Here is an 18149-nt window from a genome sequence, read left to right as displayed (position 1 = left end):
TATTGTATGCAATTATAAAATACAGTTATGTCATATTCTTTTACATAATTTTGCATACTTATTTATAACCATTTATCTTATCTGTTAACGAATAATCACAGTATTGCAAGGACAACACTTCTATGCATACATGTTTGTCTTTACCTAGGATATCACAAGAACGCTAGAATATATGGAGGATATTGAATGGTTTCCTGTTGAATATAAAATACATTTCATGAGTATGACAGAATATCGATATTATGCTAAAAACAAGTTCAAAAACATTGAAAAATTAAAAGTGTCAAAAGTGCGGGAGTCATTCATATAAATCATGATGTCTGTGACGTTACTCCACGTCAACTAGTCATTTTGAAAGGACTGATCAGCGCAATTGAAGGATTTTCTGCTATTTTCAGAAAATCTGTACATGTAAAGCTAACATCAAGTGAGTATTTTGTCAAAAAACAGTCTGAGTATAACAGAAATACAGCAAAATAACCCATCTTTCTCACCTCGCCCGACCGGAAAAAATCGGCATATTTCGATGAGGTGAATACAAAGGTTCGCTCTGATTGGACATAAACGAAAAACTATTTTCATTGCAAACTTATATTTTCACTGCAATATCTTATGTATTCACTGCTCATCGCTGATTATCGGTTGATAAATTTTTATGTTTCACTGGCAAAAATGTGATAAAAGTTATTTCACTAGGGTCCTCTAGTACAGAACTAGATCATATTCACTAATCGACAGGAGCTATTTGCAACTCATTTGTTCCCCAAGATCTGCTCCCGTACTTGTTTCTACTTTTCTATGAAACATCCACTGTATTATAAATGAGTGGAACAATCCACATGTCCTAAACTTCAGTATAGTGCCCACAGGGAATTTCCTCATACATGTTTCTCGAGTCATACTCTTAGGTACTTATAAGGCTGACTCGATCACACAGACACTATAACAGATATAGCAGGATGTCAATTATTTAAGTTTTTGCCAAGGCATTTAATTTGTTTACATCTAGTCGTGAAACTGCACCCTGCTTAACACCGGATGTGACGTCAAATCACAGGAGCGGTCGACGTCAAATCACAGGAGCGGTCATTATTTGAGTTAACCTAGCAAGTAATTTTGAGATATACAAATGTAGTGACTGTATAAAAAGATAGATTTTTCCTTCGATCACCAGATTGGATAAATTTCTGTCGAACGAGACCAAGGCAAATGCCTAACATAAAGTTCGATGAGAAACTGGCGATATATCTATACTACACTACAGATTTCGCGAAATCTTTAACTAGAAATAAATGCTTAAATATTCCGGATATTGCCGCGTCACTATTTTAACAGGCTTTGCCTAGGTTTTTGCAATATTTTCACATTAAAAAGCGCAAGCTCACGAAAAAGTATTCCGTTTAAACTGTTTGGTGATATGATACAATCAATTACGAATGATCAATTGTTTTGGTTAATATTGCTTTACGTCCTGACAACAGCTATAGGTCATTTAAGAACGGCCTTCCCCATGTGAGAGATACATGCGTGTGTTAATTGTATGTGTGTTTTGGAGACTGCTGGATGTTCGTGATTGTCTTCTTGTGATAGTGTGAACCTGATGACGACGTTAAAGTGCTATCTCACTGGCGCATAATACCGAGGACACAAAATAGGATACATTATACTGACAACTCTAATAATAGTGAACGCTAAACAGAAGGAACTACAACTTGTATAGACTCTGTTATGTCTCGGCCATGCGGAGACCATGGGACACAACCAAAGCCTCCCTGACAGGGGCGAACGCTCAACAAAACAAAAATGAGAGAGTGTCAAATTGCCATTGGTATGACATCGCTTAAAATGATACGAATTTCTTCAGCAGATATATCACAAAAACAAATTTAAATAAATAAATAAACTGTTATGATATTACTAAAAAGCAAAAATATGAACATAAGTAGCGTAGTGTAAATCAATTCATGCTTAATGGACTTTTCTTTGTATTTTACAGCAGCATGATGACGAACAACAAAATCCACCCGGTTATGACTGAGAGACAGTCAGTTCCAAAGGAATCCCTTACAGCCTCTCAACTGAATGTTGTCATTATGGATATGGTCCATGTAAATGAAAACTGGAACAAATGTCAACTCATATGTCGAGGTAAGTGTTTTACTTTCCATTTTGTTTGATCAATTATGGATGTGTGTCGTGTCAATTAAAACAGGACCAAATGCCAACTGACATGCCGGGGTAGGTGTTTCAATTTCCATTTTATTTCATCATGTGGATACTTTCGAGGAATGCTTTTTGTTGAAATGATAAACAGAAATTGTTTCTATCTCTAGTATGTGATATAATCTCCAACCCGAGGAGCGATATTCTTGGCAATCAAAAATATCACCCTGAGGGCTGGAACTTTTTAAGTTAGGTCATCGAGGTAATGAATGCCTAGTGTCCTCCCATCATACGATTTCATTAACTCATTGTACAGACGTTACACAATGCTGACGTGACGTGATTGAAATAAAAACACTACGTCATTGTTTTGTTACCGTGATGTTAGTGTAATGTTGCTGCCAGCACGTGTTATCTGTCATACCCTAGGGGTTGACAGAAATCTTCAGCAGGTTAAATGGGGGGCAACTCATATCAATGACGGAAACAAATTCATACTTATGTGTTCTATTGTACAGGAAACCCCATCACGGACGCTGGGAAACGTCTACACATGTTAAAGATGTTGATAGTGGTCCTGATACCAGTGGTGGTGCTAACCGGAATGACAGCAAATACATTCATTGTCTCCCTTGACAACTACATCAGCTTGTTAAACATTCGGAATATCCTCTACTTTAGTATTGAGTTAGGGTGGCTCTTACGTATGATGCAGCGAGAACGAGATATTAGCGCATTGTACATAAGTAGTAAGAGTCCCCAGACAAAGGATTTCTTATTAAATCGATACCCAGATACAGATATTGGACTCCAGAATCTGTCGTTCTGGCCTACCAGTGCCACCATTGTCAGGACAGAATTTCAAACAAAGGAAAGCTTTCTGTCTTATCTGAACCGTCACCGATATCAGCTGGAGTCGTACAACAGAACATCGAAGGACGAGGTAGCATTCTACTCGGACAGCATCGAGGTCTTCATAAAGTGGTTGTACCAAGCAATCGTCGAAGCTCGATCTGGAACAGTTTGGCCCAAATTAGTGGCGTATCAGGAAATCGTTGTTGCTAGTGAGTACTTCGGAAGAGAACGAGGACTAGGGGTATCCTTTTATGCTATAGGTGGATTTGCAACTCGAGACGAGTATCTTGATTTCGTGGAAAGTCAGGATATTGCAAACATTACGTTTGAATCTGCAAGGCGATATTCTGAATTAGCCTACAGTATTTATGAAGATACTCTTGTTAGAAATTCCAGCGTAATCCAGCCTATCAATGAAATGAGAAGGGAGATAAGGAGCAATAAAAGTTCAGCAGTGAAGGGCTCCTTCAAATATGCAAACTGGTGGTTTGAAAACATGACCGTTTACCAAGACACACTTCGTGAAGTACAGATCCGTCTCGCTTTGGAAATTGATGAAATCCTGCGGAAGGAAGCAGAGGATGATTTAAAAAATATAGTTATCATTTCTGTTGTGTTTGGTATCATCTTGATCATCTGCCCACTCATCGTGTTTGCTGTATACTCACTGACCTCAGCGATCCAGAAATATTCTATTTCAATTGCGAATAGGTAAGAATAGATCCTTAAAATCAAGTCTTTAAAAATGACTTCCTCCCAATCTCTCTTAAACTTTGATATGGGTACAATCTTATTCTGTCAACGGTTCGTGGTACATTTGTTCATATCTTTTCACGTGAACTGTAGGTTGCAACTCTGAAGTAATTGTTAAACAAAAATTCGTTTTAATATTTTTGCCCATTTCATCGTTTAAAAATAGCATACTCATAAGTTTAGATACTACATCGCTGCTGACAGCGTAAAAATGCTTGTCACAAAATGCATTGAATAACATCCATAGCAGAGAAATAATCTAGTTATTTTTTGTCGGTGCTGTAGCATCTTTTAATGATAATTGTAGGTAAAAATGTTCTATACCCTTTTTACTATTACCATTGTTAAACGTATAATTATCAAACATATAAATTAATGTCTGCCGACACGAAAGATTTTCGTAGTTGATAGATAAACTGTGTTTAACAGAACGAAGGCTTTAAACAAAGAGAAGAAGCGGACAGACACCTTACTGTACCAAATGTTACCACGATCTGTTGCCGAACGGCTGAAACGAGACGAGGAAATTGGACCCGAGAACTATCCCGAATCAACTGTCCTGTTTAGCGATATCATGGGCTTCACACAGATTGCTGCACAGTGTTCTCCTATGCAAGTGGTTGACATGTTGAATAGGCTTTACTTGTGCTTTGACGAACGACTGGAACTGTTCGATGTGTATAAAGTCGAGACAATTGGAGACGCATATATGGTGGTATCTGGTAGGTAAATCACTTGTTTGTTTGTTTTTTAGTATTTTAACGCAAGCACTTCTATGAATGTAGAGTGGCTATCAATTTCTTCGTTGCTATATATATATATATATATATATATATTTCGTTTGAAATGTTTGAGATATTTCAGAAGTCAGAAATCGAAGTGTCAGTTTTATTGGTATAATGATGTAAAGACAGGGATCAGTATGCAAAGCAAATATGAAGGAACTATTGTTTAAATTTTAATTTCCATGGTTCTTGGAAACCTCAACTTTAAGAGAAATGTAAATTTTTTCTACATTTGTCCCGCATGATGATTGCTATATAATGAGAAGTTCGTTCATACAATATTCACTGAAAAGGAACAAGTTAAGTTACAAATGCAACAAAATGAGGGTCTAAGAGTTCCAGTAGGAACATGAATTGTTCTCTTCAATAATAATATGCAGCAAATATATATACGCTTCACATGCAAAGAGGCACATTTTCTATTTCTTGACGCAAACACAGGATTGCAGTATATGCACTCAATTTTGTAGTGACCATACATATAAATGGTTTATGTGACACGCAGATCTGTTGATTATACTTCTATTAAGTCGATTGGTATGCAATTTATTTCGTAACTAGTCATGTTGATTGCAGGCGTACCAAAGCTGAACGGGCGCCGCCATGCTACAGAGGTTGCATCTATGGCTGTGGATATTGTTGAGCACATAGATCGCCTAGAAATACCTCACCTTCCGGGAACAAAGTTTAAATTGAGAATTGGTTGTCACTCAGGTATGAAATGCAATCAATGTATATGTAAAGAACGTAAGTATGGTGCTAGAACTTTCTATATGGAACTCAACAACAACCATCCATGATGAAACAGGCATTTATTTTCCTTTGATATAAAAAGTGTTGATAAATGTTACCTTTTCTTTTTCTGAATAATATGATTGTTGTACGCGTATCTTTTATTAGATATCGTAATCGGCAAATACGTTTGAAGCAAGCGCAGACATATTATGTCAGGTTATGTGTGAAATGCTTAGCTTTATTCATAACAAACTGACATTCATCAAACATAACGTTCCACTTACACGTATATACTATATATATAGTTGAATAGCATGCCCTATTGCGTTAAAATTGATCTGTCTGCAATCTTTTGAGAATAGGAAAATTTCCGAGGAAGGCAGTTTAATACCGATATTTCCCTTTTCAATTTAAGTTTTCCCTTATATTTATAACTTACAACAGTGTTATTTCGAAAGACAAATTTCGCTCTGCCATTGGAATCTGTGGTCGCGGTGGACGTGTGGTTAAGGTGTCCCGACACTTTTCACTAGCCCTCCACCTCTGGGTTGCGAGTTCGAAACCTACGTGAGGAAGTTGTCAGGTACTGGCCGTAGGTCGGTGGTTTTTCACCGGGTACTCCGGCTTTCCTCCATCTCCAAAACCTGGCACGTTCTTAAATGACTCTGGCTGTTAATAGGACGTTAAACACAAACACACAAACAAACAAATCATTGGAATCTGTTCTTGTGACGTCATGACTACAGTTCCCGGCAAAAATGTAGTTTTAGGAAATAAGCACAAAACGATCATCAATCTAATTTCAACAGTTTAACCAATACCGTGAGGATATTCACCTTTCATTCAATAGAACTACATAACTTGTTGCAAGTTACTTTACACCAATGGAAGTTATATGAGAATTGGGATATGATTTTCTGTTTTGTTTATTATTGCTTTGTAGTATCATACCAGAGCAAATGCAAATATGATGAAAAACTTGTTAGGTATTTTTTCTTTCTTTCTTTCTTCTTCGTTTTTTTTTTCTTGCGTTTCATCTACATGTATGAGGTATAGATAATGAACCCAAAATGATATTAATTTCTTTATATAAATTTATATTATTGAAGGTCCGGTAGTGGCGGCTGTGATTGGAACTAAAATGCCTCGTTACTGCCTCTTCGGTGTCACCATCAATGTAGCCTCTGCCATGGAGTCGTTTGGAGCAGGTAAGCAGTTTTTCACGTCGTCTCATATTTGCATGCTTTTTATTTAAATCCAACTGGTGAAATTCCCGCCATGTACCACTCTGTATGATCATAATGTACTTATAGCGCAGTAATGCTTAAACAGTTCCTGCAGACTTATACTTAAATACGCTATTATACGTATTAAACGGGATCATTAACTACATTACTTAAATTCAAAAGAAAAAAAGTTTGATTTTGACAAATTTATAATTCAAGAAAGCCTCCCACCCTTATCAGAAAATAACACTGTTTTTGCACTTTCCATGACGTAAATGCATTGGTGAAGTAGTGGAATATTGCAACACCTAGTACTCTTCTCCTGGCAAAGATACTTTTTGAGAGAGCAAGAATTAATGAACGTATCTGGTTAATAGGGTGGGTCCTCAATCTATACTCATTTCCCTTGTTTCAAAAATGCAAAAAAAGGGCAACATGGCATTGATAGTTTTTTTTATTCCTGGTATGGTATCTGAACTACTTACATTGTATCGGCTGAAAATTTTTGAAAGAAAAGAGAATAAAACGAGAATACAGGTCTAATCCGCTATATGAAATGAATGACAAAAGAAACGTAATATGAAATTGCCCGCTTTACCACGGGAAATAAGATATTTGTTATAGAATGTGATAATTGAAAGATAGGGAACCACTCTTTCGTCTGTGAACATTTCATTCATGTGCGTTAAGTACCCTAGTCAAATTTCAGGTTGATCAAATTGTACCCCACTCAAAATGTGGCTGCACGGAGTCTTTTGTGCATTAATCACACAGAAAATTGACCCTCTTAATGTGTTAACGGTTCCATTCTCTTCTAGTGCCAACTCCTATTAATCTTATCCTTTTGTCCATTTCGTTCAATAAATTACCTACCTGGGAGAGGTCAGATCAGCCTGAAATTCGACACGAGGATACTAAATGAACATTTGTATATGGATAAGTTTCATAGGCCATAGAGCGGTTCCATATCTTTTAAATACACCAATATTATATTCTATAACATCTTTTTGTTTTACGTAAACCGGCAATTCTCATTGCGTTTCTTTTCCCTGCCATTAAACGTATGTCACACTATGACATTCCTTGATTTTCCAATTACCTCTGCTTAAAATTCACGCACAACTTAGATTCAAAGTAACTATTACAATGTACATTAACACTAGTATTGATCTACCTTAAGAAAATTATTGCAGCTTTGATTATCCTTTTGTCTTTGCTTTGTTCTAGCAAACAAAATTCATATAAGTGAGACAACTCGTGACCTTCTGTGTGAATTTGGTGGGTTTGTTGTTGAACTGAGAACTGACATCCCGGTGCAGGTAAACGTTTTGATCAAATCTCACGAGTAAAGCTTAGGTTGAATAAAAATTTGATCAAAGATTTATTCAACCAATACATCTTATTTATTTCTTATATCATATAAAACTTCTTGGTGATTGTACAGTAACTGATTTCAACAGAATATATCATTATCTTGAGTTATATTCCGGGAAGACAGCATCCGTCAGTGATTTCTCTATTTTTTCTCATAACTTGAATCTAGCTTGGAGAAGCAAAACCAAGCAAATACTCAATCGAAAACCTTAATATAGGTTCCGCGGTATACATTAATATGTATGCCTCCAATACTGATTTCAAATTTCAAATGATATTATTACTGTCCAATATTTCTTGTAAACTTCAAATTATTCTACGCTTATGTTCTTGACATGTTGTCATTTTTTCTGTTCACAACAATTATATTATCTAACTCAGTTTTATTTACTTAAAACCACTAAATAGATTTTTAAATAAATCACAACGACAAAAACGATTTGTTCCACACGTCCTCTTTGATAAAACACGAATACCAGACTCCGTGCATACTGTGTAATGAACCATTTACAGTTAGTTGATAAAAATATTACATATCGACGATTTTATTTGTAATCGTTATAATAACAAAAGTTCTAGACTAAATGAAAGAAGTCGATACTTTGGACGTGTTAGAGTGTTTTGACGTCTGTTTGATCTTTTGGTCTCTTTGATGTTATTTTGTTTACAATATTTTATCAACACATTATTGACCCTAACATTTTTAAGTGTTGAAAGCTAAATAGATAATTATAATAATATATGTACCGTGAAATATTATTGTTCAAACATACTATCTTTGTTATATTTTTCCCTATCCAGCTGAAAACAGAGCTGGAGAACACTTTCAGAGGAGTAGTGAGGACATACTGGTTGCTGACACGTGAGGGAAACAATGCCTTAGCTTCCGGTAGCACATTCTCTTCGATCGATTCCCAATGATATTCTGCCTATTAGTTATTTTGAATGTTTTTTTTTCTTGTCCGGTGAATCCAGAGAGGAAAAGTTCCAATTATTCTTTCGATGTTTACCTAGCAATGTGTTTAAAAGAGGTCGGGAATGACTTTTTCATATATATTGTGTCTCTGTAACATGATTATTTTTTCAAATTAATAAAAATCTTTTTTTTTAATTAAATATGCTATGATTTATATGAAACAATAGGCTATAAACAACTCTCATCACATGGATAATACACATGATAATAAAATATACACAATGGCATTCATATGGTGGTATGGCACAATAATAATTTGAAAAAATCCGATGTTGGATTAGTTTCACAGAGATGATTAGCATAATGATTTGCTACACTGTAATTATACCATGTTAACACCTATTGAAAACTCAAAGATAAATCCAAAGTATAAATCGGCATATTTTTGCGTACTCAAATTTTAGCACTTCATCAGAAATTAACCTGAATAGTTAAAATGTTAAAGTGGCGCACACCAATTTTTTGAAGAAAAAATAAATAAAAAAAAAATAAATTGATTAATTAAAAATGCAATTATTTCGGTCACACTTTATTACAATGAAAACATCACGTGTAAGATATCCCCCTTAACATCATCTATTGTATTCTTGTGTACATTGAATTAGTGTAGCTACAGCATAGAAAACAATCAGCTGACTAACATAATAATTAGATTAACGACCAAAAAGGAAAATGTCTGGTCATCACGGAAACGACAAATGATATAATCAGTCTGCCGGAGGTATACTCATCAGAATCTCACACCCACACCTAATCAAACCTCACACTCATACTTCTAAGTATACAGGAGGTACTCGTGTACTCAACATAATCTCACACCCAATAAAACCTCACACCCACACCTCTACCCTCCAGAATTACACGACTAGCACCTAAACAAACCTCACACCAACACTTCTCAGCATACAGGTGTATGTTCAGTATATCGGAGTTATATTCTTTAGAATCTCGCACCAAATCAATCCAAACACCCACACTTCTCAGCACCCAGCATATCGGAGTAAGCTCAGTATACTGGAGTTACACTCACCAGAATCACACACCCACACCTCACACCTAACTAAACCTCACACCCACACCTAGTCAGACCTCACCACACTTCACAACCAACCATACTTTATAATTTATACACATGTGGAATTTAAATCCGTTATATAGATTCGGGATTGTTAAAAAAAAATGTATTATATAGACTTTCAATTTCAAAACTTTTTTACGTTTACTAGTTTGACATAAATCTTATACTTGGTAAAATCGGGTTTTCGATATTGCATATAACACACCCATAAGGAAAAGGTTATATGTTTTAATGTTCATGATTTAGTATACCCATTTGTGTTATACTTGAAATTATGTGTTTAACAGAGTTATTATATACAGTAGTTGAAGTTTCAATATATAGTGTTGTACAGTTTTTCATTCATAATTACATATATATGTTCGTGATATCTGACTGGTGGTTTCCATCGTGCTATTTATTGATACCTTATTACTTTTTCGTTGTAATAGATACTTGATGAAATTAAATTTGTTTTAATTAAAGATTAACATGAAAATAATGATTACGTTATGGAAATTTTCCACAAAAAACGGAGTGTACTTTAAATAAAGCGGGAAGCGATTAATGGTGAAAGTACAAAGGATTTTTATTGTGTTGTGTAGCTCAATAACATAAGAAAATTTAATCTTAAAATTATTTAATTCATTAATTTGTAAGCCAATTAAAACGCTTGTTAAATTATTAACTGTTGAGGAAAAAATGTAAGAGAATAAATTGATCTTGTTTTTGAAGGAATATCCGGCATCTCTGAAGAAAAGTTCAACAAAATCTCTTCAAAATTATGCAGATTCATAATTCAAATTGTATGCACAAGTTTATATTGTTTTCGCTTACAGCTGTGAGCGCAATACCAATTTCTGCATAAAGCCCGTTGCGTGTTGTCTCCCCATTTCATGATGTAATTATTCTCAGTGCTTTAATTAAACTGAATATAAATCATTTTTATTTTTATTACCATTTATCCCATATAACATCTCCATAATCTATAACTGATCGCAAGATAGAGGAATATGTTGTCATTAGCCTTTGTGTTTCAGCATTCTTTAAATTATCATCAATTTACACGCATTTAGGTAAGCGTGTTTTATATTTGGTATAGACGTACGCAAACAATTTATTTTCTGCATATCAGGTGTGTAACTTGTGTGTTTGGTATACAATTATGTATGTGTGATAATTTACTATTTATAACAATTACAAATCATTATGAATTTGGGCATCATGTAAAAATATTAACTATGTGCTCGAATTTATACAATTGAATACTAGTATGCGGTGTTAGCATTGACCAAAGGTATCATTGGTTTGGTTTGGTTTATTTTGTTTAACGTCCTATTAACATCTAAGGTCATTTAAGGACGGCCTCCCGTGCTCGCGACATGTATGCGTGTGTTGAGTGCGCATGTGTTTTGGAAGGCTGCAGTATGTTCGTGTTAAGTCTCCTTGTGATAGGCCGGAACTTTTGCCGATTTAAAGTGCTATCTCACTGAAGCATACTGCCGAAGACACCCAGCAGCACACCCCACCCGGTCACATTATACTGACAACGGGCGAACCAGTCGTCCCACTCCAAATATGCCGAGCGCTAAGCAGGAGTAGCAACTACCATTTTTAAAGACTCTGGTATGTCCCGGCTAGGGGACAGAACCCAAAACCTTCCTCAGAGGGGCGAACGCTCAACTAAAGGCCAAAAGTGAGGCATTGTCAAGGGAGACATTAGGAAGAAGAGAGTTGTTAGGAAAGAAGAGAAAAGATAAGATCCCAAGTTTAGTCGCCTCTTACGATCATGCAATGGGGGCAGCAGGTACAATTCTTACGCCCTACCTGCAGGGCAGCAAAAGGTATCATCCTACGTGACTCAGATGGTAGTATCCCGTGTTATAAATGGACATATAAGCATGGCAGCGACAGATATCAGCTTTCAATAAATCCATTAATATATTTAAATAAGGTTCTTGCTCGAGATAAGTAGCTGACAAATGTTGACTATGTAAGATGTGTCACTTTTTTTTATCATGATTCTTCTATACAGAACCCATCGTACATGTATGAATATATATTTTTGTGGTTGAACTGCACAACAATTTATTGACAAAACTGTTTTGTCCCCTAAACGACCTGATATAATTCAAAAAGTTATAACTATGATGATGTCAATATATATTTAAAGCATAAGTAATGAATTCAACATTAATTCCTCTGGAAAATAATCTAAAAATCGGCAAAATCACCGCTTCCAAGGGTAATGTCAAGAGGAAATGATACACACATCAAGAAACGTTCAATACTTGAACATTGTATGTTGTTTTTTCAGTCACGTCGTTAAATATCCAAAGATATGCTACTTTAAGAAATGGTAAAAAATTCATCTTTATGTAACATTATATGACAAAAATTATAAAAAAAAAAAAAAAAAGTGTATTGACCTTTGTTGAGGGCTATGTGGCGGCTTGGAACTGTGATTCAAAAAAATAACAATGCCAATAAGCAAGTGTTTTATTATGTCATGTCAAATTGAACCACACGAAGCGTTCTATATATTGTGTTTCACTGTTCGAACTATTTTGTCAAATGCGTAAGTGTTGTAATTGAATGTGAAACTATGTTGGTGTTTATATAAAATTTGTTTTACTCAACATCGAAGCCTCTGTAGTAATTTTTGATCCCTAAGAAATTATGCCGACCTAACATTACCAAGATGCCACAAAACAAATCGCGATTCGGTGCCTGATTTCTGTTTATATGTTCATGGAAGATCGGATACTCTTGTTTAGATCGATATTGAATCTGAGTTAGTCATGTATTTGTGATTTATCTTTGATATTTAATCTAACTGCAATTGAACAATCATGTAATGTTTTGGTGATATAGATATCAATTATAAAAGGAAATAATGCGATTGATTTTTACGATAGCGGAAAACTCATAATTGGTATGTATGCGGATAGCATTGTATATTTCAGCAATAGTAAAGTGGTATTACAACTACCCCCATCCTCCTATAAAATCCACGAAGAAATCATTTCCGGTGATCCCACCACCACCTCAAAACCGCGAAAACATTTGCCGCTATTCCACCATTACCACCATCAATAGAACGGTCGAAGTCGTAGACCCACTGCCGTCAAACATAAAAAGCACGACACAGTATTGCAGGGAAAAAACTTTCTCTCTTTGGAGAAAGTGTTTCCATCCTAACAACAAGGGATTTTATGCATGCTTGAATTAAACTCAGATACGCAGAATAATGGAAAAGGGCAATATCAAATTAAAAGTGCTATCCTAAGAATATGAGAAACTCCAACCTTGGTGACAAGAATTAAAAATCATGAAAACGGTTTCTTGTCAAATTATTATAATAAAGTCATCATGAAACAACTTAGAAAGAAGAATGTTATTGTATGTACCATAGAGATGAAAGTTTACATGAAGATTCAACAGAATTACGCCTACAAGTACAATGGAGAAAGAATCATCATAAAAGCAACTTATAAAATCGTGTAACTACAAGAGATATTAGTAACAGCAATAAATATGGGTTCGACAGAACTGCGCCTGCATACATATACAGGTATGGCACGGAGGCCCAATTCGGGAAAATATCCCACCCCAAAAAACATCATCATTGCATAAAGTCAGCTATAAGTGTAACTTGAACATTACTTAAAGGCTTGGAAGTTTGTGGATGAGGATTTAGTCAGACCATGAAGTAGCCTTCCTAGAGTAAAACCTGTAATCGATTGTACCAAAAAAGCTATACCATCGACCATATTTCTTTTATCGTAGAAGGAGCTCACATATAAAAGAAACCAGCAACATTTTTTTTAGTAAGACATAAATGTCCCCGCTGCCACTTGACGCCCCAAAACCTCAGAAGTTAATGAGATGAGTTAGTTACATTGCATCGGAACGGGACAGGACGGACATAGGTAATACTATATGTACCCATTTCGTGGCTAGGGCATAAAAAAGATCAATCTTACTATTCCTCCATAAAATTAACACACCGACCACAGCATTGTAGTAATCAAATATACTTATATGCTTAAGCACACGCAAATTTCTTTCTTATGTCCTCTAAGTTTTCCCCTTATATTCTAAACCAATCAGTAGTAATGTATTAAAACTCCTCAGATTTATATTTTTCCTGTCAATCTGATACGAAATTATAGATCTTTACCTGTATTGGGTTCTATAATCGTTATGAAAACAATTATTTTTGTTTAAAAAGTTCATCCATACGATTGAAATGATACAACGTAAAATAACTTTTAGATTTTAGCCTGCCGTGTGCCTCTGCTTCCGGTTCACAGTGTTTAACAACGATACAAAGTGTAAATTCACGATCAGCCAGCAAAACTTCTGCAAATTTGTGTAAACAAAGGTACGGCTTAAATACCTTTTTGGACTATATTCCTATAGATTACAGTGTCTTTTTTCCGTTACTGACCTCCACATGGGACTGCCTTGCAGGTAGGGCGTAAGAATTGTACCTGCTGCCCCCATTGCATGATCGTAAGAGGCGACTAAATTTGGAATCTTATCTTTTCTCTTCTTTCTTAACAACTTTCTCCTTCCTAATGTCTCCCTTGACAATGCCTCACTTTTGGCCTTTAGTTGAGCGTTCGCCCCTGTGAGGAAGATTTTGGGTTCTGTCCCCTAGCCGAGACATACCAGTCATTAAAAATGGTAGTTTCTACTCCTGCTTAGCGCTCAGCATATTTGGAGTGGGACGACTGGTTCGCCCGTTGTCAGTATAATGTGACCGGGTGGGGGTGTGCTGCTGGGTGTCTTCGGCAGTATGCTTCAGTGAGGTAGCACTATAAATCGGCAAAAGTTCCGGCCTATCACAAGGAGACTTAACACGAACATACCGCAGCCTCCCAAAACACATACGCACTCACCACACGCATGCATGTCGCACGCACGGGAGGCCGTCCTTAAATGACCTTAGCTGTTAATAGGGAACAACCAACCAATTGAAAAAATATATTTTTGAAACAGCCCCTGTGTATAGAACGTTGAGCCAAGGATAAAATGTCTGGCAGCCACTGATTGGCCAGTATGTTATGAAGTGAGAAAATAGATATGTAGCCTGATAGGTAACTATCAATAAGAAATGTTGATATAAATTTCTTAAGTCCGATTGGTTTTTTTCCCAAAAGTTCACGTAATAATAGTAAACAGGTAAACATTTAAGATTTTTGAGAATTTTTACTGCGAAATTCACCTATTTTCAAAATGGCTACCCTGGAGAAAATTTGAGCTGAAGGACCCAACTTTTTTTTTTTGATTAGGTGTTATATCAGACCCTAAACTTTTGTTATAAACCATAATCGTCATATTCAATTCAAGAATTTGAATGAAATAATCCAAAACGTTAACACTAAGGTCTACGGGAAAACAATTGGTTGGTTGATCTCTAATAGGACGTTAAAAAAATAAACCAAACCAAACCAATCCACTTGGGATCCTGCGCACAAATTAAGTTTGCAAAACAAGTCTACCTCTTTCACAATTATTAAAACAGCTACGTAAAATATTGTTATTTCATGTATCTAGGGTCCCCATGGTAACAGGGTCAACCTGGTAACATTTCTCTGCTCCCTGTGATTGTATACGTGTGTTAACTAGAAAACAGTCGGAATAGTATGCATTATTTCAGGGAAAAAAACTGATATCTGTGTACCGCAGGATGACACGAATTCACAACCAACGCCCTCATACGAAAACGCGCTGCAAGAAATAGAGAAAATGATTACACCATTAGCCATTCTAAGCATCTTTCACAGTTGTTATAAATATATGTAGCCTTTAATATATAAAGGATGGTTAGACCAGGGCCAGGGCGGCTAGGTGCGATTGTGTGTGTCATCGGAATGATGGTGGCACTGTATTTCTCGGTCTCATAGGTGTATTGAGGGCTTCGTCCCCAGACACCTATCATAGCTAAACCACTGGGCCCCAACCAGGGCCAACCGTGGACTACTCAACAAAAGCATAATACAAAAAAAAAAAAAAAAAAATGCTTCGCCAGTTTCCTGATGTCGATGAAATGTAGTGGCAAACATATAGGTCTCGATTTTACGCTTAAAACGAAAAGGCACCCCTTTACGATGTAAGAGCACGAAAGATGAGGAGTCCCGGCACTTTATCGACAGCCTTCCAACCTCTGGGTAAGGAGTTTAAAACCCACTTTGGGCAGGTGTGTAAGCGAAAATCTGAAGGAAAGCAAACGTAATGACATTATTAAATCGATCTCTCTCAGTGGTTACATTTGATTTTAATTAGATTGTAAAGAGTATCAAGAACGCAGGTTGATATATCTTAAGATTTATTCTATTTCTTTCGAAAAGAAATTGGTCCATTCAGTACCGAGATAACGGATAAATTACAGGAGTTGTTGTCGGCCGACATGGACATCGAGGTCATGGTGTTGATCTTCACACAAAGCATTTTCAAAAGTCAAATAATACATATACAGTAATGTATTTGAAGGATTTCCATACTGCTTTTTTCTTTGGATCGTGCACACGGATGTGGTCCATATCCGCTGTACACGTGAATATTAGTTGATTTCCGAGGAACTTTTACGAACGATCTCGTTTTCCTGGGATTCTACAGCTAGAAACCATCAAGGCAGACAATCTGTCCTTTGTTTTCCACTCGAAAGATGCTGTTATATTTAATGGAGTATGTTGAGATCCTGAATAAAGTGATAAAACATCGGACTCTTCTATACGTAAATGTCCAATTAAACACATTATTCCATTGTGACAAAACGTTCCAATAGTGAGGCGGGGACTCCATACCATGCATAGCTCAAATCTGACCAGGTGAATTATTTGGTGGTTTTCCAGAGCCTAGTTGTGTCCATGGAAAATATCGAAAATGGCAGAGGAAAGATTTTCTATCGACAACCGTCGAACTCCTTCCCACTCACTTATTAAAGGTGGATGTAGTATAGGACATGTAACATATCAGGATTTCACTTCACTTGAATGGCAGGTTGACCCGAGTTTTTATGGTATCGAGGCCATCCTACTATCAATTCGGATTAAGTCGTGGCAGCTATCAAATGGATCACCACAACCAACGCTATGGTTGATCATGGTTTTCTGAAGGGTATATAGTTGTACTGCTGCCCGAGGAGAGAAGAAAATCGTTGGATGAATCAACCACAATGTTTAGGTTAGGTTTGTCCTGTTGGTGAACTATTAACAGCGCAAGAGTAATAAGTGTTTAACTATGCGAGGTATGAATATTTGATATCGCTCGAATCAACAAAAACAGGGAGAGTAACCATAGCGACCAGTACTGTTGTTCATTTAAATCATACGTACATGTACCAATGTATACTTACATATAACAACGTTTCCTTTTTTTGTGCTTACCATTTTGCAGAGTTTTGTCCCTGGAGATATATTGGCACCCACCATTTAATGATCTTTATTGGTTCTATGTAAGACCGACTTTTTTGTTTTTGGTAACTATTCCTTCTCCTTTTAATAATCTGATAACGAAAATCTTCATATGGAATCCAAAAAGATCTAAATGTATTATTCTGAGAAATAGAGATAACAATCGGACCATCAAAATCCAAGATGTCCGCATGTCGGTCATCATGTTTTCCTAATCAGATGTGAAGTTTAAGAAATACCTCTTTAATACTTTTTAAGAAATAGTAGGATTTGTAGCCCAACGTCATTATATTAGGTTAATAACTTTAATTACTCTGCTCTAGCGCTCAGTAATATTTTGAGAGTCTGACTATTCGTACCTTCATTTATCAAAGCTGTACATGTTGTAACAATACCAATCAAAACCTGACGGGAAGCCCGAGTTATCTTTTATCTTGAACGTGTAATGCATATAAGCCTTCATGAAAATGCCGAGTACTGAAAATGCGTTATAATTAAAATGACGCACATTCCGAAAACGATAACATTTGTAATATTTCGGAGAAATTGAAAATCTTACAACAACAAAATAAAAAAACAAAACATCCTAGACACCTTGTTACAAGATATTACCAGAAAACATCGTACCATTACCCTTCATTAAGTATGAGTGCAATGACAGCTCAGACTAATGTGAATATTACCCCTTGTATTGATTTTCAACGTGTCAACATCCAGACTATAACACAGACGATACTTACCTAATGTCTATATAATTGAGGGGACCATGGAGGTATCGTATTCCAGTTCAAAATGAATATA

At 36.0% G+C, this 18149-nt stretch overlaps 1 protein-coding gene across 1 annotated transcript; it reads left to right on the top strand.

The window, feature by feature from the left end:
• The first annotated feature begins 2002 nt into the window (after positions 1 to 2002).
• Positions 2003 to 12563, top strand: LOC117314578. The gene is made up of 8 exons (XM_033868645.1): positions 2003 to 2148; positions 2682 to 3729; positions 4201 to 4493; positions 5133 to 5270; positions 6401 to 6499; positions 7745 to 7836; positions 8693 to 11221; positions 11769 to 12563. The coding sequence occupies exons 1-7, from the start codon at positions 2004 to 2006 to the stop codon at positions 8810 to 8812; spliced, it is 1935 nt and encodes a 644-aa protein (XP_033724536.1). The 5' UTR covers position 2003; the 3' UTR covers positions 8813 to 11221; positions 11769 to 12563.
• The last annotated feature ends 5586 nt before the right edge of the window (positions 12564 to 18149 follow it).

The sequence above is a fragment of the Pecten maximus genome, chromosome 16, assembly GCF_902652985.1.
Source record: "Pecten maximus chromosome 16, xPecMax1.1, whole genome shotgun sequence".
Taxonomy (NCBI): domain Eukaryota; kingdom Metazoa; phylum Mollusca; class Bivalvia; order Pectinida; family Pectinidae; genus Pecten; species Pecten maximus.
The sequence above is the reverse complement of the archived record's forward strand: the minus strand, read 5'-3'. Positions and strand labels throughout refer to the sequence as shown.

What these genes read in the sequence shown, in the direction of transcription:
- LOC117314578 (XM_033868645.1), top strand. Translation starts at nt 2,004, where the DNA reads ATGACGAACAACAAAATCCACCCGGTTATGACTGAGAGACAGTCAGTT. An exon ending in ATGTCAACTCATATGTCGAG is followed by an intron (nt 2,149 to 2,681) that starts GTAAGTGTTTTA and finishes TCTATTGTACAG; the next exon opens with GAAACCCCATCACGGACGCT. An exon ending in GAGAATTGGTTGTCACTCAG is followed by an intron (nt 5,271 to 6,400) that starts GTATGAAATGCA and finishes ATATTATTGAAG; the next exon opens with GTCCGGTAGTGGCGGCTGTG.